Genomic DNA, 26651 nt, shown 5'->3' with positions numbered 1-26651 from the left:
CACAGTTATATAAATTAAAAGGGAGAAAGCGCAGACAAACTAATACAAATTAGTTGCATGTTTTGTCAACTTGTTTCTTGGTCTTCATTCCAGGACACAACATGGGGATGTAATGATCTGAAAATTAGAGAACAACTCTGGTTGGTGTTGTGTTATATTGGCTGTGGAAACCTGAATTGTTTTCCATAAACAGGATGCTGGAAAATGGCTGAAATCAGCCTTCCAGAAGGTGTGGCAGGGGTTGCCAACCTGTGGCCCTCGGGATGTTGTTGGACTCCCAATATCCACCAGCTCTATGCAGTATGGCTAATGGTCATGAATGATCAGAATTACAGCCCTGCAACTTCTGGAAAGAATCTCTTGAGTATTTGCAAGAGCACTGAACTGCCAAATGCCTTGAGTGAAGCTCATATTAAGGATGGGAAAAGGCTATGATAGGGCAGTGAAAGAGAATTGCAGGACATTACAGTGGTACCTCGGGTTACATACGCTTCAGGTTACAGACTCTGCTAACCTAGAAATATTACCTCAGGTTAAGAACTTTGCTTCAGGATGAGAACAGAAATCGTGCTCCGACAGCAGCGGGAGACCCCATTAGCTGAAGTGCTGCTTCAGGTTAAGAACAGTTTCAGGTTAAGTACGGACCACTGGAACGAATTAAGTACTTAACCTGAGGTACCACTGTACCATTTTATTTTGTGCTTTTAAAAGATCTAAGCTGAGAAGGACCATGGTTGTTTTTAAAATAATTTGTTCAGGGGAAAAGTTGTATCAGCCACTGATGGCTTTGTTAATGACTCTTCCTTCTTTTCACTTGATGGAAAGCTTGATAACAGTTATTGTTTGGTTGTACTTTTTCTATAGTGGTGAAGTACAAAACAGTCAATGTTTAAATTTTGTTTTCACAAGATGTATCCCCCCCCCCCCGTTTAAAACCCTAGTCTTTCCACCCACAACTTAGATGAATTCTTGCATAAACTATTAAAGGAGGTACAGATGTGGGATTTAATGGACGCACCATTTAATGGGTGTATCCTAAGGGCATTTTCATACAGATTTTTAAATATCACGAACGTTGTAAATTACGCTCATACAATGTTAGGTCTCTGTCTCTCTTCTGCATCTGTGTCTGCATAGAGTAATACTGTATGGATTTCAAGTGAAAGGCTGTGGTTTGTCCGCTAGTATTTTTAAGTGTAACCTGTTGGACGATTGTTTTTCCTTCTCAAAACAGGAAGCATGGGTTTCCTATCTGTTTTCAGATAAATACTTTCAATCTCAAAAGTAGCACGTTGGGCTTATTCACAACAAAGGAAATCCTCCACTTCCCATCAAAACAGATTGCCTCAAAGGAAATGCGCGCGTGTGGGCATAGGTGCGGAAACCATCCAATGTGTGACACTCGGGAAGTAATTTTGTGGGGGGCATCCGGTAGAATCTCTTAACGCATTTGGATGCTCCGTTGGGAAGTGTCTGTGCGCCCGATAAGCGGATGTGAAGCACAGATACTGCTGTTAGAAGTGAGGCACTGCATTAGTGAATAGGATCCAGCTCATAAATGGCTGCTACAGTTTGACTCAAGTAGAATAACTCTGCCCTAGACCACAGTAGAAAGATCTACAGCAAGGATGAGGAACCTGTAGCCCTCCGTATGTTGTTGGACTCCATCAGCCCCAGCCAGCATGGACAGTAGTCAAGGATGATGGGAACCATAGTCCAGCATTTAATCCGGAGGACCACAGGTTCCCCATCCCTGCTCTAGAGTTTGGGAAGTAGAGGAAATGGGTTGCTTATGCCTGCAGAGTGTTAAAAAACGCTACATTGCCTTACTTCCAAGGGATGCCAAACAGCCTCATTCAGGGGCAGACCACATACTGCCCATGGGATTCATTTGTTCCACTTAAATGTTTTAAAGTGAAAGGTCTTGTTCTGTTTACAAAGGTATTGGAGATTTGAGATGCTTCCAAACTGGGCCTTTAAAGGTAAAGGTAGAGGGACCCCTGACCATTAGGTCCAGTCGTGACCGACTCTGGGGTTTCGGCGCTCATCTCACTTTAGTGGCCGAGGGAGCCGGCGTACAGCTTCCGGGTCATGTGGCCAGCATGACTAAGTCGCTTCTGGCGAAACAGAGCAGCGCACGGAAATGCCGTTTACCTTCCCGCTGGAGCGGTACCTATTTATCTACATGCACTTTGATGTGCTTTTGAACTGCTAGGTGGGCAGGAGCAGGGACCGAGCAACGGGAGCTCACCCCGTCGCAGGGATTCGAACCGCCGACCTTCTGATTGGCAAGTCCTAGGCTCTGGTTTAACCCACAGTGCCACCCGCGCCTTTACTGTGGAATAACTATACTTTTGTTCGCTCACCTTTTTTTATGGGACATCTGCATAAGATAATGAACAAAACATCCCTCTCTCATCTCCACCTTGCCCCCGTTCCGGTTCTGCCCCCCACCCAAAGCTCAGCAAAACTGCCTTTTTAAAAAAATCCAGTGCCATTTCCCACATGTAAATGGCCTATGGTCGGTAATGGCCTGTATAATTTCTCTGGCAAGTTATTTATTCACAATGAATCCTATTATATTCTGAGTAAACACGTGATATTGCACTGCATGGATGTGAATAACTTAAGACCCAAATAAGCCAGTCTAGCATGCCTGTGAAATATTGAGGAGTTCTGGTGAGTCTGTAGAAGGTTTCGCCCTTTAGTCTTGGGTTGGGGAGCCAATGTATGGCTTGTAGCCTACTTCAGACCTACCAACTTGCAGGCAGGTTATCATGAAGAAGGGGAAGAAAGACCTTGGCAAGCTGGATGTGGGCCATATGTACTCTTTTGAAACCTTTATGTCTCAATGCCTATTAAGTGTTTGGACTGGGGGTGGGCAGGAATCGTGTAATGGGGACACTCAAGGGCTTCCAGAAATGGTTATTTAGGACAGCTGTAGAGAAGGGAAATAAAAGATGCCCGGCAAGAAGGAAATGAGTGGAAATTGTCTATGGAAGACCTTTATGTGTTGTTTAGAGTTCTAAGGAGCAATTTACTTTGTCAGCTTCTGGCAAATTGTTAATGCATCCTCTTCCTTGGAGCAGCTTGCTCAGACGATGAGCAATACATCCATAATCCTTTAAAAGAAAAAGAAAAAAGTTTGATCTCTAGATAATTAGCAGTGACTGGAAGAGGACAAAATACACACATGCAACCAAACTCAAAGAGATCTAAGGGTGACCCAGAAAGTATAAAGCTAGAATGGGCAGCTTTAGTTGTGCTGGTTATCATATAAGGCTGAAAAATAAATTTAATAGAACTACAATATGCTTGGCTCAGGCACTTTCTCATAGCAGGATATTTGTGGGTGGGGTGGATTTAATGTCAAGGACGTTGTTATGGAAAGAATGAGGAGTAGGGGTTTTTTGTGTAGTCAGTTAAGGATATTTAGCAAAGGGAAAAAAGGGACAAAGACTGAAAGGTTTTTAGCAGGGGCAATTAGAATAAGATCTATTATTTGATTATTGATGCAAACCTCCAAAATGTATTTTGCATAGTTAAGTTTTTACCTCTATCTTCAGTACATTTATTTTATTTTATTTTATTGCTATGGCTAGTGGCTGAAGATTCTTCTGATTCTGAAAGGGACAAAGATATGTCTGAATCTTCCCATTTCATTATATGCGTAGCTCTCCGTTGTGGCAGTTTTCTGCAACTCTGGTGCAAGTACCCCCGTTACCTTTTTCTTTTAAGATTGCACCAACGACACACTAAAAAAAAATAAAAAATCCCATAAATTGTGGTCCACTGAGATACAACAGCTTGCTTTGCAAGAAATGTCAGCAGTTAAATTTAACAGACGTAGCATATTTGGATGAGTAGTTTTTAACTCAGCCTGTTGTATAAATGCAACTCATCTTTAGTCATTGGTAGTTCTCCCCCAAACATTGTGTGGATACACAAAATAAATAAACGTTAATGATGCCAAGGAAATATTTTTAAACAGCTCGGAATTGGAAAATGTGTCCACTAGAAACAGCTGACATTCAATATCCAGAAACCATGTTTGTTTTTAAAGTACTGTAATATTTTGTGATTACTGTTTTCCCCACGTGTTATAATATTGACATTTTTGTTAATCCACACCCCTTCCCAATGTAGAACAGTTGTTCGCATAGTATACAGTAGTTCAAGTGGACATTGTCTCAGTCATTGTACTCAGAGCATATATGTACAGCACAGCAAAGATACATATACTTTTTTTGGTTAATCAAGTAGTGTATTTGGATAGTGACCATGACCTTTTAGAATTCCTTGTTTGTTTTCACTTAAATTATCACCACTGATAACATTTTTAAAAAGGAAGCAGACCTTCTAACGTTCCATTTTGTAGGTGCTTTGGGTATTCCGAACTGGCCATTATTTCCTGTTCCCTTCCCTTGGAGAGAGGGCTTTTGATGTTTACCTTGATGCATTCTCCGGTTACTCAAATAATCTAGCTTCACTGGGTGTGACTGTGTGCGCATGAAGTGGGAGAGAGATTGATATCAACAGTGGAAAAGAGTTCAGTCGGTCTGAATTTTGGAGGAAATGGAAACCTAATTTTGAGATACATCAGTAGTGTGGCATCAGGGGTCATAACTGGACCCCCCCCCCCTGGCTATATGAATCCATACAATGTTTTCATCCATATTCCATGCATTATTGTGGTATTCAACCTGTCCCCTGTGTTTAATTTGAGTATTTCGGCATATAATGTCATTAGCATCAGTCTCAAAAGTGGAGGAAAGGGGAATGAAACATTGCATTTCCAAAACATGGAGGATCAGCTTTAAGGTCAGCACAATGAAAATGTGCATTTAGTGCCACAATCTTCACGTTTGCATGGTCAAATCTTTGCTTAATCAGTCAAGATATGCACAAGCTTCAGACAAGCCAGGAAATTGCAGTTAACATTGTAGCTTCCTTTTGCATCCAAACAGGGAAGCTATGAGTAATGGCTTCCAAGCAAGCCAGAATCTTGAAACCAAATTTAAAACCATGGCTTAATATATTCTGGATTGTTGAGAAGCCATTCATCACAGTTTCTCGGTTTGGGGTGTAACAGGAAGCTATGGTTACCTGCAGTTTCCTGGGTTTTTCACTTGCTTGCAGAAACTGGTTATGTGTGGATGTCTGAAGCTGATGCATATCTGTTTATTAAGCAGTGCATTTGACCAGGTGAACGGGATCTTTATGTACAGTACTTTTATCTGTCTCTATATCTACACACAACCTTCAGAAGGTTTTACCAAAAAAAAGAGTTGCTGACCTAGTTCCAGCAGGGCCTATGTTTGAATGTAGGCTTGACTGGGATCCCGAGAAAGTTGTATATGTATTGTGGGGTGGGTGGGCTTGCGATGGCAGACTTTTTATGGAAGACCCCCTGACCTCTAAAATCAGGGAGCTGAAAACCTTCTGTGACCTCCCTACCACCCCCTGCAACACCTTGCACATACTGGAATCTATTTGATTCCAGCAAGGGGGGGAGGAGTTTAAATCAGCAAACGCTTCATCACCATAAATGGTTTGGAGTGCTGCAATAAATATTGTGCTGATTGACATGGATTTACATGAGTCTAGTAGACGACTGAAAAACAAACCTACAAATCAATTTTCTTTTTAATTTAATTGTGTTGCTCTTTTAGCAATATGTGGCAAAGCCATTTGCATGAATTTTCCATGTCTGTGTGAATACCTTCATTAATGCACCTAGCCTTAAGAAATGGTATCTACGTACTTTTGTATCTGTTCAGGGTGCACTTACAACTATCAAACTTCTCCAGCAAAGCTGTAGTTTTCCGTGATCCTTCATATGTTTAAATCCTGGAACAGCTTCGTTAGGTTCACTAATTACTTGGCAATCTCTCTCTTTCTTTTTAGGGGAGAAATTGAAACACCATTATATAGTGGGTGTACTGAATCCCCTGTATTTGTTTTTGAACCACAGTTCACCACACAATTACTATAGTTTAATGGTTTGACTGTACGTCACTTACACTGTTCAGACTTGCATCTTAACAGGACTTGTACAGTCTTAACAGGCTTACTCATCTGGCTGTCCTCTTGTCTGCAAAGTTAGAAGTTCAGTGTTCTGGTTAAAGTAATGACAAATTATGTAATAACAGCTGTTGGAATGTCACAGAAACAGTGTTTACGACTAACCTTGGTGCATTTACAGGTTTTAGGTCCTGCTCCAAAATGGTGCTCGTTTCTTGATAACTTGACAGAAGAGCTGGAGGAAAACCCAGAGACAACTGTATATGATGACTACAAGTTCGTAACAAGAAAAGACCTTGACAATTTAGGTACAGTATTGCTGCCTTGAAAGATGCAAGAATTTATTTATTCTTTCTTGTTCTTTTTCATTAATTCTGCTCTCAGTTACTCATTTTGTTTACATGCTGCTATATATGCTGCCTCCTGCTGCTGAGAGAGGGAGCAGTGATGGTTTGCCTGTCCTAGCCCATCTCTTTTTGACGTGATGGAGTTGTGGGTACAACACACGACTCCTTGTCTTTTTCCTTTTGTCTACAAAGCCTACATCAAGCTAGCAAGAAATTTTACGTGACAGTTTGCAACTTTTTACCTGGCAACATTTTATTAAGTGTACATTTTCTCCCTATTCCCATGTTGGAAAAGCAACCCATTCAAAGGGGTCCTTTCACACATGGCACACTCCCAATAATGTTGTTGGAGAAATGGGCGAACCTTTGTATGCAGTGAAGGTGTAAATAGCGTATTTTTTGCTCTATAAGACTCACTTTTTCCCTCCTAAAAAGTAAGGGGAAATGTGTCTGCGTCTTATGGAGCGAATGCAGGCTGTGCAGCTATCCCAGAAGCCAGAACAGCAAGAGGGATCGCTGCTTTCGCTGTGCGGTGATCCCTCTTGTTGTTCTGGCTTCTGAGATTCAGACTTTCCCCCCCTTGTTTTCCTCCTATAAAAACTAGGTACGTCTTATGGTCTGGTGCGTCTTATAGAGCGAAAAATACGGTACATTCCATTATGTCTGTCCAGTGTGCCAGGTTCTGAACATGTGTGAAAGCTGCAAACTAGGAACTTTCACAATTTTGGCAAATGATTACATAGAACCATCCCCCAAGAAAATTACAACCCCAATTTTATTTTACTTTTAAAAAAAACAAACACCTCTGTGATGTAGCCAAAATATTTCCTGATACATTAATATTTTCTGTCTGTGTCTCTTTCTCTCTCTCTCTTCCCCCCGCCCCTCTCCACCTCAGGGCTGGCTCATCTGATTGGATCGCCACTTCTCCGAGCATATATGCATGGCTTTTTCATGGACATACGACTGTATCACAAGGTGAACTGGGCAAAATAAGGCTGCTTAGAAACAGGGCATCTTATGATTCTTTCCTTGTCTCCACTTAACTGCTTTGTGTTTGCAGGTAAAAATGATGGTGAATCCTTTTGCCTATGAGGAATACAGAAGAGAGAAAATTAGGCAAAAGATTGAAGAAACGCGGGCACAAAGAGTGCAACTAAAGGTAAAGGGGCAGTTTTAACTGTTCAAGGAAGTTTCCATAAACAGGCCATTTTGGAGTGATGGGAGAAGCTACCCTGCCAATCCTGTACATTTGTGATGGTCTGAGACACACTGGGTGATATTTCGTGTTCCATGGACCCCTTTCCTCTCCCTGCCATGCACATTCACATATCTCCTCTGGGAAGGGTCCCCGAACCCTCCAGAGCAGATTTGGAGGGGGAAGAAGAAGAAGAAAGGAGGTTACTATTGCCCAAGCAGAAATCTTTCACCGTGGTGGGAGGATGCTGTTGGATGTCACATGTGATCAGCACCCTCTCAGATCTTGTCAGAATATGGAACTCCGGTTAAGTGAGGAGAAATAACCACAGTAAATACTTGCAAAGCATCTAAAGACAGCAAAGCATCTAATTTAAAAGAGGTTCGATTTCTGACAGCCATTACAACTAACAGATGAAGCTGCTAACAGATGAAGCTGCTTAAGTGTGCATTAATAAAATGCATTACTAAAATTCAAAGCCCCCGGCAGCACAGAGTGTAGGGGGAAACAGTTTGAAGCTGGTACCAACTTAAGCAACACTTACTAAACTCCAAAGTCTAAATACATGGTAAAAACATTGTAAATTGCTGAAAGAGTCAAGCTGCAAAGGAGTATGGGTGTTTCTTTCTGGAGGAATGGAAGGGGAGAGTAGCTGTTTTACAATAACCTTCTAAGACTGCCAAGAAGGTTTTCACACCCTTGCTCCTTCAGCCAGCAACAAAAAGGGCAATGGGGACATGGAAGGCAGTGCCAGCATTTGGGCACCGTAAAGTCTTAAGGGTAACGAGACAGCGGTGGAAGCGGAGTAGAGTATGCTGAAACAAACCATGGCTGCATGTCCTTTGGCTTAAGTGCAGTTTGTTCAGTAGCCCATAGTTTTAACATTTCTTTCATTCGCTAGAAACTGCCCAAGGTTAATAAAGAGCTTGCACTGAAGTTGATCGAGGAAGGAGAAGAGCCACAAAATGCAAGAAAAAAGAAGCAAAAGGTAAGAGGATATCCTTCCCTGTTTCTGCCATTGCTTTTGTACGGCAATAGTAAAATGGGAGGGGCCTTCAGATATTAAGACATGCCAAATTGAATCAGTGCTTCTATTTTCAGGGTAAGCGTGTTTCTGTATGCAGTTGGGTGGGGAGCTGTAGAGCCATGACAGAGAATGTCCCTTGCAGTGATTGCCCCTGGTTCAAACTCTGGTTAAAGGGTCTCTGCTGGCAGGGCTAGGAAAGATATTTGCCCTAGCCCCAGCCATGGTAGACAGTACTGGAGCTAATGAACCAGTAGTTTGAACAGGTATAAGGTCACTTCATATGCTTACTTGATTTGGCAGAACATAACCTGTTTGCAGTTAATCAGCACTTGAATAATACTAATAGGTTACATTGCTCACAAGCCTCTGTGTCTACTATATTTCTAATCTGAGCCTGTTATTAAGCATATTACCATTGAGCTAAGGCAAAATTTTGTATAATTGAGGAAATTATCAAGAGTACCAAGAGCATCCCGCTATGCAGAAGTTGGCGTGGTATTGTGATAAAAGTTAACTCAAATTGTCATGCATGATAGCTTGAGTTTGCTTTCATCGCTATTAACTCCAACCCAACTTCTCTGCAGAGGAAAGTCAAAACCTAGGCAGCATGACTGTGATAGGCAGGGTGGGAGTGGGTGGGAGAAGCAACAGCTTTTATCACATAAGCATTACGTCCTTGGCTGGTCTGACATTTTAAACTTGGCCTTTACAGCTTTCTCACTTTAAATGTAAAATAAATTATGGCGTCAGCACCTGACTGTTTCCCCGATGGGCCATAAAGCAGCTGGCCTTAGTAATATTCCTCTTAGTTGTTCTTTCTGCATATTTTTAGACCTACCATTGCTGCTCAAAGAATTTTCCTTTCTGGGCAGCTGTACAAACATGCTGTTGGACCAGATCGATTCCCAGGTGTTAGTACTTTTCCAACGGCAGCAGTCAAATGGCATTTTCCTAACTAATAAAAAAATGAGCATTTGTTACTAGGCTACCCATTAAAGCGTCATAATCTTAATTAAAAATATAGCTCACTTTAAAGATAAAGCTGCCACGCTTGCTGAAGTTTGTAAGTGAGACATTCCAGCTGCCCAAGTTTTCCCATACTGGGCTTCCTTAATTTAATGGTGTCTGTGACTAAAAGATTTGGTTCCAAACTTTCCAGTAATGTCTGTTTAATGGTTCACACAGACATGTTGCCAAGCACCAGGTGGGCATCGACTTCCATCCTTTTCATGTTCCTCAAAGAAGTCTGTGCAGGCTGCCAACACCATGTCTACCTGATATGTTCTACATAGCTATTCTTCTTCCTGCTGTAGATTTTTCAAATGTTATTTCCTTTTGAAATATTTAAGATGAGCTATGCAGAAATGCACATATGCAGAAACAGGTATGGATACATGTGTGTTTGACAGGTACACGAAGAGTTACAATAGACAACCTTTGTGGGGTAGATGTATTTTCCATTCCATGTGTTGGTTGCCATCCTATTTTAGTAGCTTGTGATCATGTCATAAGCAAGTCTGGAAAATTTTGATTTCACATTTCTAGACAACAGCTTAAAATAGTTAGACATCCAAAATATTTCCTACCCTTCCCATGACTTGGCTCTGTGGTAGGTGAAAAGTATTTAGATGCTGTTGGTGAGTCATCCTTGGTCACATTTTGTGTCCATCCAATGTTTTTAAACTTTTTTGGGATATTTTAACTTCAATAGTTATGTCCAGTATATGAAACATGTGCTATATGCAATATGAAGTTCGGTGTGTGGTGTCCAGTGTTGCTCATTGAATGACAAAGGAATCTCTTGGCAAAATGACAATTTTGATTATTCCCCTTCCCCTTCTGGTGAAGAAAATAGAGCCTTTATTTCACAGAAGGCCTTCTTCCTTTGTGAAACCTGACGAAAAACCAGGTTTGTTAGAACATTGTAAGTCTATAACCAGCACTTGACTGTGTTTTTGTTTGTTTCCTTCTAGAAAATGCCTAGCATTCTTAATGACGATCGCTTCAAAGTCATGTTTGAGAACCCAGATTTCCAGGTGGATGAGAAGAGTGAAGAGTTCAGACTGCTTAATCCACTTGTTTCCAAAATAAGCGAGAAAAGGAAACAGAAATTAAAGATCTTGGAGCACCAAGAAACCCTGGGAGAGGTAAATCTGTGAGGTTTTAGGATTTGCCTTCTGTTCTTTAACATACATTTGCAGGAATGTGAACACCATCCAATCACATTGTGGGCTCAGTGCCCTTATGCAGAGGATTCCCAATAGGACTCCGTATCGCCTTATTTTCTCCACCTAACCCTGCCTTAAGGAATACATCCAGGCAATCCAACAAGGGGAGTATTTGCCTCCTTCACATAACATGTGATAACAGATAACATGCAAGGCACAGATATGAGAGGCACTGCATTTGGGGTGCAAGTCAGCCATGCTTTAAAATGTCTATGAGCATGCAAGAATATTTATACATACTAAAAACTCTGTGCTTCCATAAATTATGGATGATGAGCTTGAACCTAGCTTGGATCACCCAAACCTGGGTGGATGAGTTAGGTGGAGTTGATCTTTCAGTTGTGTTCACCTGGATGCTCCATTCAGTACCAGGATAAGCTTAGCAGGTGATGTTTCTGTCATGTATAAGAATCCCTTCTCCCTCTCCAGATTTCCTGTTGAGATGGGTCACAGTCTCCACTCTGTGTGTGGTGTGTTGGGCAATTGGGCCCAATAAGAGATTCTGCCTTTCTCAGCCTGAACTGATAGAGGTTCTCTCTGATTTGATGTTTAGGACCGCAGGGTGTTGGTCCTGAAAGACCTCAGCATTCATGCCAAGGCCACCTTGACAGAGGAGGCTAAGGACTCTGGAAGCTGGCCCAACATTTTGTTGACCTAATCCATGTAGCAGGACCAACTCTTGATTTGTTTTTCTCAATATGCATGGGAATGGTGGTCAAGCTGGGGATTTTACTCCAACTCTTTTTTCATGTTTGGTACTTCTATCTGGTCTTGTGTCTTTAAATGAATTCCAGCTTTTGAGGCCTGAGGATGTGGACAAGTATGCTTGACCAAGTGTTGCCCACTTTGTGGCTACCTGTCCTTCTTGGGCTCGTTGCAGTGAGCAGGGAGGGGTTTACCAGCTGGGTCCAGGAAGTGTTCAGTGTCTCCTTGAGTCAGGGAGCAGTTACATTTAATTTAAAAGAGGCAGTGGTTCAGTTGTTCCTGAAGAAGCCGACTCTGGACTCAGATCTTAATTATTACCAGCTGGTTGCCAGTGTCCCTTTCCTCTTATAAGCAGGCAAATAGGTAGTTGTGTAACTGTGATCTAAGTGGTTTTGTAACCCAGTAGTAATGGTTGTTGTTGTGAGATGTTCAAATGGGGCCAGGCTAAATCACATGCTACGGGTGTGGGGGTGAGACTGCGGGTGGGATCAGTGAATATTAGACAAAAAGAGATTTTGTTGCTGTGTGTTCCTCTCTTCTATGAAGATTGCATCCAAATTATTAAATTTATTCTGCTCCTTATCTTTCGGAGAGTTGTATATATCCGATCTAGAACTGTTTATTTAATAATGTATCAACATCAATAGTTTTATGAAGAACACTGTTGCAAATGCATTCTGTTTCCTTGTGTTCCATGCCATTTAACCACCCCGACCCCCACCGTTAGAATAATAGCCCTCTCCAAATAGTGCATCTGTAGAGTGTCACGTACTCTAATTGGATAAATTGTTCTTCTAAGGAACATTAACTAGTGTGTTGTGGGGAGGGGTGGCTTGTTGATGTTTTTCTTCTTCTTTTTTTAAAAGTAGTTATTTTTGTCTGCAGGAAGAAGAGGAAGAACCAGAAGGAAAACCAAGTGATGCAGAAAGTTCTGAGACTTCAGATGATGAAAAAGGTTGGGTTGAAGAGGTCAGGAAACAGCGCAGACTTCTACGCCAAGAGGAAAAATTAAAACACCAGAAGTGGTTGAAGGAGGATCAGCAAACAGTCCTGGAACCTAAGTTCTTTGAGATTAAAGCTGGAGAAGAATTTAGAAGTTTCAAGGACACCGCCAAAAGGCAAAAGTTAATGAAGTAAGGCTAACACCTCTGTTTCATTCACTGGGCTTGCAGTTAATTCCACCCTCTCCCCTTGAATTGTGTTTGAGAGGCTCATTTGGATGTTGCACTGATTTCTTCTGGGGATGGTTGTTTCTACAGCAAGACATGGTGCTGGGGAAGGATCAAAGGAGGTGCCCTTGTTGGACACACACCAGTCCGCTGTCTAAAAATACAACATAGGGCTACACCCATAGAGACTCAGCAGTGTGTGGTGTAATTGTGCATGGATTGCAGCCCCTTAAACCCTAATGTGCACCCATGCTGATTGGGCACAAGACCAGTTTCCAGCTAGCTGTCAGCCTGTCTGAACCAGTCTAAAGAACATCTCCAAACTTTGCTGCATCCCTTGCCTTATTAACCAACTTCATATTGTTCTGTTTATAATTGGCAATCAAATTTTTGCAACCCATATCCAAATTTTTGCTAGAACTGGTGGCTAATTTAATTTCTCTACACCAGAAGCTTACCAGTGTTGCCCCCTCCCCCCAAAAAAACAACCCTTGGAGATTAGAATTGCTTATACATTTGTTAGAACAGGGCTTGACTTTTAGTCTTTCACCTCCTGGGGTTTTTTTTTCTTTGTTGTTAAGACAAGCACATTTTGAGACTCCCCATTTTCACTCTTGGTTTCGTCTACTGCAGGAACTTGCTATTAGCATTAAACAATAGTTCTTAGTGAAGTTTGTCCTGAAGAAAGTTCAGTAGATTTAATTATTTATATTGGAGTATAATCATTATTAACGGAGTTGTAATTTTGTGTGTGTGTGTGTGTGTGTGTGTGTGTGTGTGTATCCCACAACTTATTACCTATGATTGTAATATCTTACATTACTCTGTTTCATATCATCATAATAGCACCTTTGATCAACCTAAGAGTTGTATCTTTTAAGTGAAAGGTTTTTATTAGTATTCTTCAGGTCACCTGCATGTTTTGAGGGAAACAGGTTTAGGCTGTTCTAGAAAACAGCTTCTGAATATAGTTGCTTTAAATAGCAAAGATACAATAGGGAATATCGTGGTTACTGTAGTTATAGAATTAATTGCTGCAAGGTGTAATGGTGAGTATTAGCTTGGGGATTAGACAAATTCACGGCAAAACAGATGTCTCAGTGCCTGTTAGCCATGGTACTCAAGAACAGAACCACCATATACAGTTTTCCTGTAATTACGAACTCTGGGAGCAAACACACCCTGCTTGGGAACATCCCAGAAGGCATCTAGCTGGTCACTGATGGTGACAGAATGCTGAAGTTAGATGGGCCTTTCCTGCTCTCTCTCTCTCTCCCCCACCCCCGGAAAAGTGATACTTATTCTAGCCAAATAATTACCTGAAAAACTAGATGATAATTAGTTGGTCTGCTGTCCATGAAACCTGTCACACAGAAAGAAGAATTTCTGGTTACTCATAATTCCAGGATTCACAAGAGGGCTATACTTTTATTAGACCAACCGTAATGTCACAAAATAGTGAGAACGCTTTCAAGTTCTAGAACTCTTCATCAAATTGGCTATTAAGGGAAGTAGAAAAACTGGCTTGGTGTTAGAAACCATTAAAGTCTGCATTTTAGTATCAGTCTTAAGGCATTGCTAGGAGCTGTGCAGGTTTCCAGTTACATCTAGGGACATTGGGATGAAGAAATACACAATGGCTGATTCCTCATTCTAAAAACATACAACATCTAGAAAGTGTTCTATATCTGTCTCAAAAGTTAAGCAAAACACACAGGTTTCTTGTGGCTGAGAACCAGTAAGAAAGAGAAACATAGCAATTTTTATACAGTGGTACCTTGGGTTAAGTACTTAATTTGTTCCGGAGGTCCGTTCTTAACCTGAAACTGTTCTTAACCTGAAGCACCACTGTAGCTAGTGGGGCCTCCCGCTGCTGCCACGTCAACGGAGCACAATTTCTGTTCTCATCCTGAAGCAAAGTTCTTAACCTGAAACACTATTTCTGGGTTAGCGGAGTCTGTAACCTGAAGCGTATATAACCTGAAGCGTATGTAACCCGAGGTACCACTGTATTGGCAAAACTGGAGATTAATTTCATGTGGTCTACTTAGGTTTTTTAAAAAGTCAGCGGAAGCCAAATGAGAACACTTTTACCTAGTGACTGCATGGAATGTCCCTTCAGAGAGTAAAGTCCTATCTTCAGGTGTATAAAATCATGCTACTCCAGCTGAGGATGCCACTCTTGAATGGCAAAATGTGGTATTCTTCAAGATACCTAGTAGATGCCAGATATATATCTCTCTTTATTTATTTTTTCTTTTAGTTAGAGCATATGTAACGTAACTTCCTCAGTCTCCGAGAAGGGCCACCATATTAGTTTGCTGTAGCAAAAACAACAAAAGTCCTGTAACTAATTTAATGTATTGTGGCATAAAGTTCCACATCTGATGAAGTAGACTCTGATCCAGAAAAGCTTATGGCACAATAAATTTGTTAAGGTGCTAACAGGGCTCAGTACCCCCCCCCCAAATCGTGACTGTCTTAATGTCTCCCCAATCCACCTAATGGCTAGACATTTTGCTTTTTATTATGGCATTTTGAAGAGATTTATGACTCTTTTATATAAGACTGGGTGTTGCTTTATCATATTCCTGACTCAGTGTTGCTCCAAGCTTTTATTAATACTGTATGAAGTTCTTCCTTAACAACACACACAGACTGAACAATAAACAGCGGTATGGAGGGGAGAAGACGAGGGGAAGGTAGAAATGGCAAAGTATCCAGTATTCCAGCAGTTTGCAAAACTACTGCCCTTACTAAGCAAAGTGCTCAAGAGGTTGGTGGTTAGCCAACTTCAGATGCTCGTAGAGAAGACAGATTATCTACACACAGCCTGGCTTTAGACTCCATTTTGAAACTGAATTTGCCTTGGTCGCCCTGGCAAATGGCTTCCTTCAGGAGCGAAATTGGGAGATGTGATCCTATCGAATCTCTTGGACTTCTCAGTACATTTTGAGACCATCAGCCACAATATCTTACTGAATTGGCTCTGTGGGTGAAGAGTAAGGGTCACAGCGTTACTGTGGTTCCTCTGCTTTCAGATATCAGCATGGGGGTGTTCTTGGTGATTCTTGGATCTAGGCATTGTGTAGATGGCCAGCTCTAGATAGGGTTGCATTCATCTGGAGAAACAGGAATGTACATATTCTAGGGGTATTCCTAGATTAAACTTTGTATCTGGATTTGGAAATGCAGGATTGCAGTGTCTTCGCTTCTTGTAGCCTATAAATTACATGTGAGAGCCCCTGTTAAAAGATTTGTGGAAAAATTGCTTAGTGCTAATGTATCCTCTTATTTGAGGTACAAATGTTGGTATATAAACTATGCTTCAGGCTGCTTCGCTTGCTTTTTTCGCTTTCACCTAAAATTTGCTTTCTGTTTTGTCCAAACAGAAAAGAGATTTCTTTTATGTGGCATATAAAAGATTAGAAGTGTGGTTATTTAGAGCTCTGGGGTTTTTAAAGCGTATTTTGTAGACTGTTTTGTATATAATAGTTCTGCTGGAGCACCTGTGCATTCTGTAAAAATGGATCTTAAACATACAGCGTGTGTGGAGCATACAAATCTCATGTTTGTATGTGTGTAATATTTGGGAAAATAAGAATGAAATTTTCAGAAAAAAATGTTTAGTGATCATACTTGGAATGGCAGGAAATAACTTGTGTGCACACAGAGGTAGTTACCCCCCCACACTGTGTAATTTTAATATGCTGACTAGAAATACTAAGAAACTGACTTTCCCCCTCTTGTCTGCAGAAAAACACTCGGAGATCGTTTGCAGCTTGAAGAGAGAGTTGGTGCACTTAGCGTACACGACACCACAGTAGGAAGTAAACAAGTTACCTTTAAATTAAAAAAGGTAAGCTTAAAGTCTTAATGGTGCACGTTAATGCGGTGTTAATTGCAATGCAATAGAAGGGCTAAGTCAGCCTTCTGGTACAACTTGGTTTGTTTCAAGGGCTGGGCTGTGTTTGTGTTGTGCAGCTTCAGCAGATTTGCATACCTCTACTTGCTTTATATAATTTATTTCGTTGCTTCTGGCTGTGGGTAGGAGCAGTGAGCTAGGCAAGCTGCTGAATCTCTGTAAGCTGCTGGAGGACTCTCCTAGGAAGCTAGGAATTCTATTCAGTCATTTATATGGGGTGGTGAGGGGTGGTTAGTTTGAACCCAGCACAGCTCTAGCACAAACTGAAGGCACAAGTTGGGGGGCGGAGGAATGTTCCGCCCAGCATCAAATATTTTTCTAGTGGTATCCCCATCCTACTGATGACTACACACTGGTGGTGAGAAGGAAATTGGGAACAAATGGAAACATGGGTGTCTTTAAACAAAGTGCCTTGCAGTATAATCTTGTACATGTCTACTCAGTTCTATAAGGCTTACTCCCAAATAAGGGGGCACAGGATTGCACCCTTAATTGAGCTTGTTCTATCATCTATCTATCTATCTATCTATCTATCTATCATCTACCTACCTACCTACCTATGGTTGTTTTTATTAGATTCCCCCCCAAATGCTTTCTTTCTTTCTTTCTTTCTTTCTTTCTTTCTTTCTTTCTTTCTTTCTTTCTTAAAAATCAGAACAAACAAGGGGTACACAGGATTAAATATAATTAAATGTGCTTGTACATGAAACTAGAAGATAAAGTTAATAGCTTGCTGATACACTAAGACAATGCGGCAGTAATAATTCTTGGGTGACTACTTAGTAAATTGTGGCTTTTTTGGATTTGACTAGAATAAAGTAATATTTTCTCCATCTCTCTTGGTACATCAGTATGGTTTGGAAGTGCAGTATTTACTTGGGTATTTTCTGCATTGTTTTCAGTCAGAGCAACAGAAAAAGCAGCAGGAAGCAGAGAAACACCATCATCAAGAAAGGCGAAAACTCAGGCGTTCAGCTGGCCATCTCAAAAGTAAAAGAGGAAGAGGGCGGCCCTTCCATTAATAGGACAATTCTGCTTTTCATAGACACAAATAAAAACTCTTCAAGTTACATTTGACAGAGAAGAACTGTCCATGGCACAACTGGGTGGCGAAGAAAGAACAAAACCAGGGAAAGCCACTGATTTGGAATGGAGATACTTATGTTTCTAAGCTGCTGATTGTAGAACCTGGTGTTTGTTTCAGATACAACCATTCCTGTGCTGAGTAGACTTCACCTTTAAAAAAAATAAATTTTAATAATAATGCTCTGTTTCAAAAGACTCTAGCTTTCAAGGACTGAAAAACTTTGATCTGCCAAGTCTTTTAACAAGATGATGAGGGGTGGGAATGGGAATTATATGACAAGAAATTCCGAAGTCGATAACAAAGATCATTAATTATCGTCAGCTTGGACAGTGTGAGAGCATGGTGCCGATAACGCCAAGGTTGCTGGTTCGATCCCCCTATGGGACAGCTGCATATTTCTGCATTGCAGGGATGTTGGACTAGATGAATCTTCAGGGTCCCCCTACAACTCTATGATTCTATGAAGAGAACTCAAATTCTCAAACTCTTGTCATGTGACTCCTCCTTAAATCCCTGCAGTGGCTTCCTAGCTAGTCCTGGATCCTGTACCAAGCTTATTGTCCTCAGAATCCTCCATGGCCTCGCAGTGCTTTCCCTCTCTGCATGTTCATTCTTGTCACGTACCAGTTCACCCTGTTGTATTTCGTCTTTGAAAACTTCCATGCATATAGATGGCACTGTATTAAAAAATAAATTATTCTAATTAGCTCCCATCAGCCCCAACCAGGAGTCAGAGATGATGGGAGTTGCAGCCCCACCAACAGCTGGGAAAGCCATCAGCTCTCCATTCCTAGTGAAGGATAGCAAGCGATCCATGTGTATGTTAGACCCAGAGTCAGCAAACAGGAGGACTTCTTATAAAAAGAAAAGAAAAAAGACAATTCCACAGGTCAGGAATGGTTTCCTGCACGCTTACGATGTGCCACCACCACCAAAGTATATCTGCAAAAAGTCTGAATGAAAACAAGGTCTTTTAAGAGGTACGCTAAAGTAATCAAACGGGCTATAGCGATCTGTATCACGGTAAGTTTTCAGAGCAGTCCTTGGCACTGAACCAATTTCCTGCCCCACACACATGAGGAGAGAGGCCCACTTCACACATGAAGTCGCCTATGGCACCTTGAGCCAAGTGATGTTCTTTATTAAAAGTGCAAGGTATTATGAAATAGCTCCCTTAAAAATAGTGCATCGGTGTGGATTGTTGCTGATCAAGCAATGGGTGCTTTTCCTTCCATTTCGCTATTTTCCCCCTTTAGCTGAGACATTTATGAGAATTATTTATTGGAATTTATTAGCGACACTTAGTACCAGAATGCTTTCAGAAGGCATCCCTGCCCCTGGGCAAGAGATTTCAAACTAAAAATCGGAACACGGAACATGTCATTTCAAAAATGTGTGTTCACCATTCTGTGTGTACATTACTTCTGTTATAAAAGAAGTAACGTCACTGGTTACATCTACAGAGCGATAAATTTTTCTTCATAAACCATTGAAATGAGAACTTGTGGGACAATGACTGTCTCAGTGTTGTTTTTGCCACTTAAAATAATGTGCTTTTTGTGTGTGTTCTATATTTATGGTAATAATAAAAAGGGAATAGTAACTATCTTAGCCACAGCTAACACAGATCTCGGTTCCCCCCTTAACTGCAATCGGAAACTTTTAATCAAATCTTTGCAAATAGAAAACCAGAGTTAGTATTATTTAGAGTGTAACTGTCTAACAGTAATCAGAACCCAGCAGGGAGAGCACAGCCGGCCCAGAACACTTGAATCACTGGCCTGAATCTGGTCATTCTCAAATCAAAAGAAATTCAAAGGTAGCCTCAAGTTGTAATTAAATGGTTTTGTACCAGTTGATAAGTTCAATTTTATCACCTCTGGGTTGAATTGTGCCCGTGGGTCCCTCTGCTAGCGGGTGACTCAAATTAAATCACATCTTATTTAATTGATATGGTGAATGACCAGCGCCAAGCAAACAAAATAAGAAGCGCATAAAATAAATCATCCAAATGTGTACAAGACAAAAAAATTGAATAAAAGAAGGTAAATAAAAAAGACATGGGGTGAAATAAAATGAGCATCAACAACTTAAAAAATGTAGTTGTGTCACGAACTCCAAAGAGGAAAACTACAAAGTGTCTGTGATCAGTTCTCATTGGGCTTTACTTGATGACCAGAGTTAATTACTGGTAACTTAACAAGCTAGGATGTTTGTGATATCAGTTACTAGCCTTGTGAATAGTCATAATGCTTATTTCTGCATGCATTTTAGAGTTTTAACATAGTTGTCATAGATTTGTATCAATGAATATAGCTTTTATTCTTGGCTGCCATGGGCAATCTGTGACTAACAGATTGATGTGGCTATGATTATATGTTTATGTGGGAAGAACTAACGGCCCATAGATCAGCTTCCCACAAAGGGGCATGAAGCCCCCTTTATGTGATGTGGGAGCAGTGTGATGTGGGAGATGGATTGTTAATGACTGGCGTTAAAACTATTTTCAGTTCCAGTTTGCAATGCTTCTGGGTGATGCTGTAAATAGCCCCAAGACTCTGGGTAGTGTTCCTTTTATAAATGAATTTGTTTCCACCAGAGCATTAACCAACACCAACTCTTGTGTCAAATCAGCGGTCATGATGCCGCTTTGCGGTTTTTGTGCATGTTGATGGGCAATTAGAGCTTTGTGCTTAAGATACTTCCCAAAAATTATAACCCTCACGTTCTGTGTTTAATATCTTCATGCAAGTTGCTGCTTCACTTCTCCTTCCATGTTTCGCTTCTCTTTATCCCTCCTCTTTTCCTTTTCTAATGGTTTCCTCAGATTATCACCCGTTATCTGCTTTAATTCCAAGTCATGATTAATTGGTCACAGTGATTCCGTAACCTAGAAAAGCACAGGGCTGGTTGACCGTGTGATGTTATAAGCACCCACGTGAGGCAGCTATCCAGTGGAGCATCAGGCACCAGCCTGGCCCACTTAAGACACTATTTTGTCACCTTGCGCCATGATCTCTCCTTAGTGTGATGACTCTTGTAAGCTGCTTAGAGTGGCAGGCTAGGAAGGAGCTGTGCTCTTTTGTAGAAAGAGAGAGCTGCATCTCCCTTGAGGTTGTTGTAAATAAGAAGCCTTGTTCCAGGCCAAATTAGGCCCTGGGACCCCTTTGCAAATGGGAGCAGAATGGGTCTCCTGTGAATCACTACAGAAGGGGAAAGGGGTAGGTGCCTCCTTTATAAGCCCCACCCCCCACCTTTGGAGCTCAGTGCCATTCTGTTTTCATTTTTCCAGATATATCCACAGATTTCACATATAATCCCGATACAAGCAAACAGAAGCACCAAGACAAGTGGAGCACCAACTCAGGAAGGGTGGGAATAACAGCCGCTCCCTGAAGTAGCTGCCTCACTTTGCCTAATGGTAGGGCCAGAACTGTGGTGACGGTGACACCATTGTGGTTCAAACATGAGAAGCAAACAATAATAGACCGTTCCTACTATGTAGAGTCAATGTGAGGAGAAAATTCTCCACCCCTCTGCCCCACCCAAACGGCACCTTTATGTTACACACGCCCGAAGATGTTGGATTAACCGGCGGCGGTTCTCACCCTGTGGGTCCCCAGATGTTGTTGGACTACTACTCCCATCATCACTGAGCTCTGGCCTTGCTAGCTAGGGGTGATGGGAGTTGTAGTTCAAAAACATCTGGGGACCCACAGGTTGAGAAAGGCTGGATTAACGTGAGGGGATGAAATACTCCTTTACAGCTGCCACTTAGCTCACAGTTTATGCCAGATAATGCCTCCATGCTTCCATTTCCAGGGATTAGCCTTTGTTTGCACCAGAACAATACACACATCATAAGAACACACAGAGAGCCGGCTGGATCAGGCCAAAGGCCCACCTAGTCCAGCATCCTGTTCTCACACACAGATGTCCATGGGAAGTTCAAAAGCAAGATCAGAGTGCAGTAGCACTTGCCCCACCAGCAATATCCAGCTCTGGCATTTTCTGTTCTCTTCCCCACCAACTTGTCAGACTTGCTAACTTTTAATGTCAGCCATTTGGAAATTTCCAGCATTAAATTGCATGTGAGAATCTATCTGAAGTTAAAGCCACATAATTGCAGATCACCACTCTTTGAAAAACGAGAAACCCGGCTTTTATGTCAGGGAAGGAAATCACAAGTGTCACAACCACATCATATAGAAAAGCACTTTGGAGACTGGATGTGGTTCTTCAATAATTCAATGCATGGTGTTCCAGTGAAGTCACAAATTAACTTGTGGTAGTTTTCACTGTCCTTTGTAGAGGGTTAAGAGGACAACAGAAGAGGGTGAAGAGGTTGGGTGCTAGTTTGCAAATGAAGAGTCTGAGCAAGAATAGATGCTTTTATGCTCAGGGAGACTGCTCCCTCTTCTTCCTGCCCTTCCTTCTGTGATGATCAGTATGAAGAAAGCGTATCTCACTCCTATTTCAGTAGCTGTATCCCTGGACCATTAAAAAACAAGCAAACAAACAAAAACCAACCAACCAACCAACCAACCAACCCATTGAGCAGTGGGGGCTGATCCTTTAGAGGAAAGGTGCACTGCCAGATCAAACTTTGCCCTCAGCAACCCCTACCTTCCTGCCTTCTTATTTACAATCAGTCATGGAGTGAGTCTGCCTTTCATTGGCTCTATCGCCACCTACTGTTGGTCTTCCTACCTTCTGGCCTACCAGTTTCAATGGCTACTAGCCACAATCACTTTTGAGAGGCAGCTTGCTGGGCTCAGGGAATAACATAGTAAACACCTGTCTACCAAGCATACCAAGTGGTGACATCAGAAGTGGATAAGGAATTTAACAGTACTGGAAATGCAGAATATGTGAGTCAAACATGTGATCATTTTTTTTTGTTCATACCCCAGCCTGGAAATATGATTGCCCATCAGCTTGAATTTCACTGATCTGGCCAGAATTTAATTAAACAAAACAAAACAAATTGATGGAGCTCCATTCAGAATTAAGTAGAGAGGTGAAAATAAAGATGGGATTGGGAAAAATGTTTTCATTTTTCTTTTTACATAACATGGTCTTAGTTCCCCATTCCCTGTAATAAAGGTAAGAACTAGATAAGAGAGCAAAACAGTGGCAGTTGAGGCACCAAAAGGCAGGCAATCCTATACACATTTACCTAGAAGTAATTCCTATTGAACTTAGCAGGACACACAGGACTGTGCTGCAAATAACCATGGGCCAATAATCATGTATATTTTAGGCTTTGTTCCAGCTTTTAACAGGCTTAACTGAAGTGCTGCAGGTACAGCGGACAAGAGCCTGTCCCAAGTTAAGCTTTTTCAGCACCATTAATTGCAATGGAAGTGTTAAGCACATGTGTCGCTTTCTCCGACTGAAAGCAGTGGGATATAAATGTGCTTAGCTTTGGCTAAATCATGCCCTGCTCATTTCTGGCATTTCACGTGCGACATTTCATCCATTTGATGCCTCCAGTTGTGGCCTAGCTTTCACAGAGAGGTAGCAAATATGTACCAATTCAGGCTGCCTGAACCAATTCAGGCTGCCTGCGGAGGCTCACTGGACTGTCCTTCATGCAACATTTTGCTGCACATAATAAACTAGACGTTTGGGAGGAAAGTTCCAGTGTGTAACCTTCTCTCAGACGTACCATTTTTCTATGTGCAGGGTGCATGTGGGGCAAGGAAATGGTTGTGTATCTCTGATCTAGGCCACACCTTCAGTCTGAAGTGGCGCAGCCCTGAGACAGGCTTACTTCCTCAGCAAAAACTAGGTCAGCTCTTACTGATGTAAAAAAGGGGTTAGCTTTCTGGTCCAGGTAAATACTTGTTTCCTTTAATATAATGCCAAAAGTTTAATAGAGTGGGGAATTCAAGGAGACACATCTGCAGGATATACAAATCAGGGAAGAAACTTAAAATTTGGCAATCCTATCGGAAAGGGATGATGACGGTGTGATTGTATGAGTGTGTGTGTATTTTAAAAATTAGGTAAAGGGAGCTGTTTATCAGTTCAGCTGGGATCACGCTTCCTTTCTCAAGATGTTTCCACATACCAAGTGTCCAGGGAAGATAACTGCATTCCATATTAGAGGACGGGGATTTCCAACAAGAGGACATATGTTTCCTAAAACCATTGCAAGCATTTATTCATCTGAAACCGAATTGGCATACCTGCCTGTGGCGGCGTGAAAATAAAGGAAAATAAAGCAGGTTATTATCGCTTTGTGTTCATTAAGTTACTGCCAGACGCTTTGTGAAGGCTCATCTTTACAAGTAGGACATAAATATGCAAATAAAAGAGGGGCAACAACCAGGATCCCCTGAAAATCTGTGCATTGTGATGATTCCCAGATCCTCACTAGTATATTTTGTCTGGAGGGGCATGTCAGGGAATGTGGGAGCTTGGGAGTCTGCAGATCCAAAGCTGCTGCTGCTGCTGCTACTACTACTACTACTACTACTAATTTTATTATTCATACCCCGCCTATCTGGCAGCATTTCCCCAGCCACTTTGGGTGGCTTACAGTATATATAAAAACATAATAAAACATCAAACATAAAAAACTTCCTGATACAGGGCCACCTTCAGATGTCTTCTAAAAGTTGTATAGTTCTTTATCTCCATGACATCTGAAGGGCAGATGTTCCACAGGGCAGGTGCCACCACCGAGAAAGCCCTCTGCCTGGTTCCCTGTAACTTGGCTTCTCGCGGTGAGGGAACCAGAAGAAGACCCGCGGAGGAGGACCTCAGCTACCTCCACCCCCAAATTGCCCCATTCTGACCCCTACCAGGAACGGAATGTCTACACCACAGGAGCTTTCTGCAGGTGTATCAGTGGATCTCCAATGGCATCGGGTCCATCTCATGGCAGATCAGGTCTTTCTCTACTTATGCTGCATCCTATGATCTCTCGGCCGAATCCAAAATATACATGGTCACTTGTAACCTACCATATTTATATGTAGTGGATTTGGGTGACATATAGCCCATGGGCTGTGAATGCGCTCAGATTATATTTTGGGTACTTGCTCACGTCGTATATTTTGCTTGTGCGTGTTCTAGGTATTTTTGCAGTTTGTATTTTTAAAATCTGTGGCCACACTTCATGAACCTGAGTTAATGACCTTAAGGGGGAGTATCCTGGGATTGTGTGGTGTTTTTTTTAAACTTTCTCCTGCAATCTCATTTTTCTAATGAGAGCTCATCTCATCCTTGACTTTTGTTTTTGTCAAAGATTTACTGACCCATTCAAGAAAAAAACAAAACCTATTATCTCACTGCACTTTTAAACATAGCAAGGGTTCATTTCCAGCTGGTGAATGAACTGTAGCTTCCTGCCGAAATCCTGTGGGGTTTTTTAATACCATAAACATTCCAGGTTGGGGGGTGGGAGATATTGGTCCACTTTTGTTGCACTATAGTGCAGGAGTGACCTTTCAGAAAGCAATAATGTAGTAACACCGGGGAAGCATCACAGAACAACTAATGAAGTAGAAAGATGTCTTGGCAGTCCAGCACAAATCCACCATTAGCGCACAATGTTACAGAATAAAGCACCAGTCTGGAGGGATTTTAGCATTTTTAAAACTTGTTTCTGTGAAAGATAGCAGAAGAAGATAATTATAAAGAAAACAGTTAATACTATCAAGAGGAGAAGGAAGAGGAAGAGGGGTTTGACTTTCTTTGTGTGTTAGATAATTTAGTAAGGGCAATATTATTAGACTGAAGAGAATAAAATCCAGATTGGAGAGAAGAAGAGCAATTTTTAAAGAAATTTAAAAACTTTGTAATATTTTTGTTTGTTTTTTGTTTGCTTGTTATTTATTATTTGTTTTATTTTTTTGTTTTATTGTTGTAAATCACTTTGAAATATTTTCATGACATAGCTGTATTTAATATTTTTATCAATCAATTAGAAAGTAGTAAGATATCCAAGACAACAGGAATAAAATACATGCAAGGGGAAAAAATGAAGGAAAAGAAACGCAAGTGATAACTGGATAGATAAAGAGATAGTTTTAGGCTTAAAGATGGAAGTAAATTCACCTGGAAAGTGAGAGACCAATGAATTAAAGAAACTAAAACCAAATGAATGATAGAAGACAAAGGGGAAGATAGAATGGGATGAAGCAAACAAGTTAACAAAATTGCAGAAAGAAGAGGGAAAGCTTTTGTGGACAATTACAGTGATCTCTCATAGCTGTTTCTGTGTTTCGTCTGTATATGATGAATGGCTCCCAGTATATCGAAGGAATAGCTGCCATCTCGCCCTGCGTGTCCTTCATTTTAAAATGAAATTGAAAATCTAAAGCTTCCTCATGTTCAGCAAATTAAGTAAGCCCCTCCATGTGTCATGAGTTTGCCATCCATATTTTTTACCTCTTGCATGGTCTCGGCGTTAGTTGGTTGTTTTACATGTGCATACTTAAAAATAAAAGATAATTTACAAATGATTAATACTTAGTCTGGCCTTTCAAGAAAAGTGGCAATTGGTTTATTGTGGAGGCATTCGGCGTGCAGTGTTGTGTTTAGAATCGGCTGGGTGTCAGAGACTGATTGGCTCTGACCTTTTATGGATTCATGGGTCTGCAAGTTTTGTCACCAAAGGGTATGTTGGAAATTGAACTGTTGGTCTAACGGGAACACATTAATTTTGCACTCTGACTTGCTTTGTAGACAAGTCCCATGCAGCTCGGTATATGGGTGTTAATTTTTTAGCCCAGTTACTTCCTTATGCAAGGACTTGAAGAGCCAATCAAATGTCAGATGTGAGCTTCAACCTACTGTACTTCATGGCCACTTTCCTGCAAGTGGCTTGATCAGCTGCTTTGTATTGTTTTGGTTATTCTTTTATATTAAACACTGTTATGCTTTGTGACAAAGATACAGTGGCGCCTCTTGTCTGACTGCCTTTATG

General features: G+C 41.3%; 1 protein-coding gene across 1 annotated transcript in view; it reads left to right on the top strand.

Moving 5' to 3' along the window:
- The window catches only part of NOL10 (nucleolar protein 10), a 41851-nt gene extending 23962 nt beyond the window's left edge, over nt 1–17889 (top strand). The window contains exons 14-21 of the mRNA XM_053380985.1: nt 6206–6332; nt 7270–7349; nt 7435–7533; nt 8471–8557; nt 10570–10743; nt 12415–12662; nt 16455–16557; nt 17526–17889. Of these exons, the coding sequence (XP_053236960.1) occupies nt 6206–6332; nt 7270–7349; nt 7435–7533; nt 8471–8557; nt 10570–10743; nt 12415–12662; nt 16455–16557; nt 17526–17645 (1038 nt within the window). The 3' untranslated portion in view covers nt 17646–17889. The remainder of the gene's footprint in view (nt 1–6205; nt 6333–7269; nt 7350–7434; nt 7534–8470; nt 8558–10569; nt 10744–12414; nt 12663–16454; nt 16558–17525) is intronic.
- Nucleotides 17890–26651: the final 8762 nt, after the last annotated feature.

Source organism: Podarcis raffonei, chromosome 3 (assembly GCF_027172205.1).
Source record: "Podarcis raffonei isolate rPodRaf1 chromosome 3, rPodRaf1.pri, whole genome shotgun sequence".
Lineage (NCBI taxonomy): Eukaryota > Metazoa > Chordata > Lepidosauria > Squamata > Lacertidae > Podarcis > Podarcis raffonei.
This window is presented reverse-complemented; position numbering and strand designations above follow the sequence as displayed.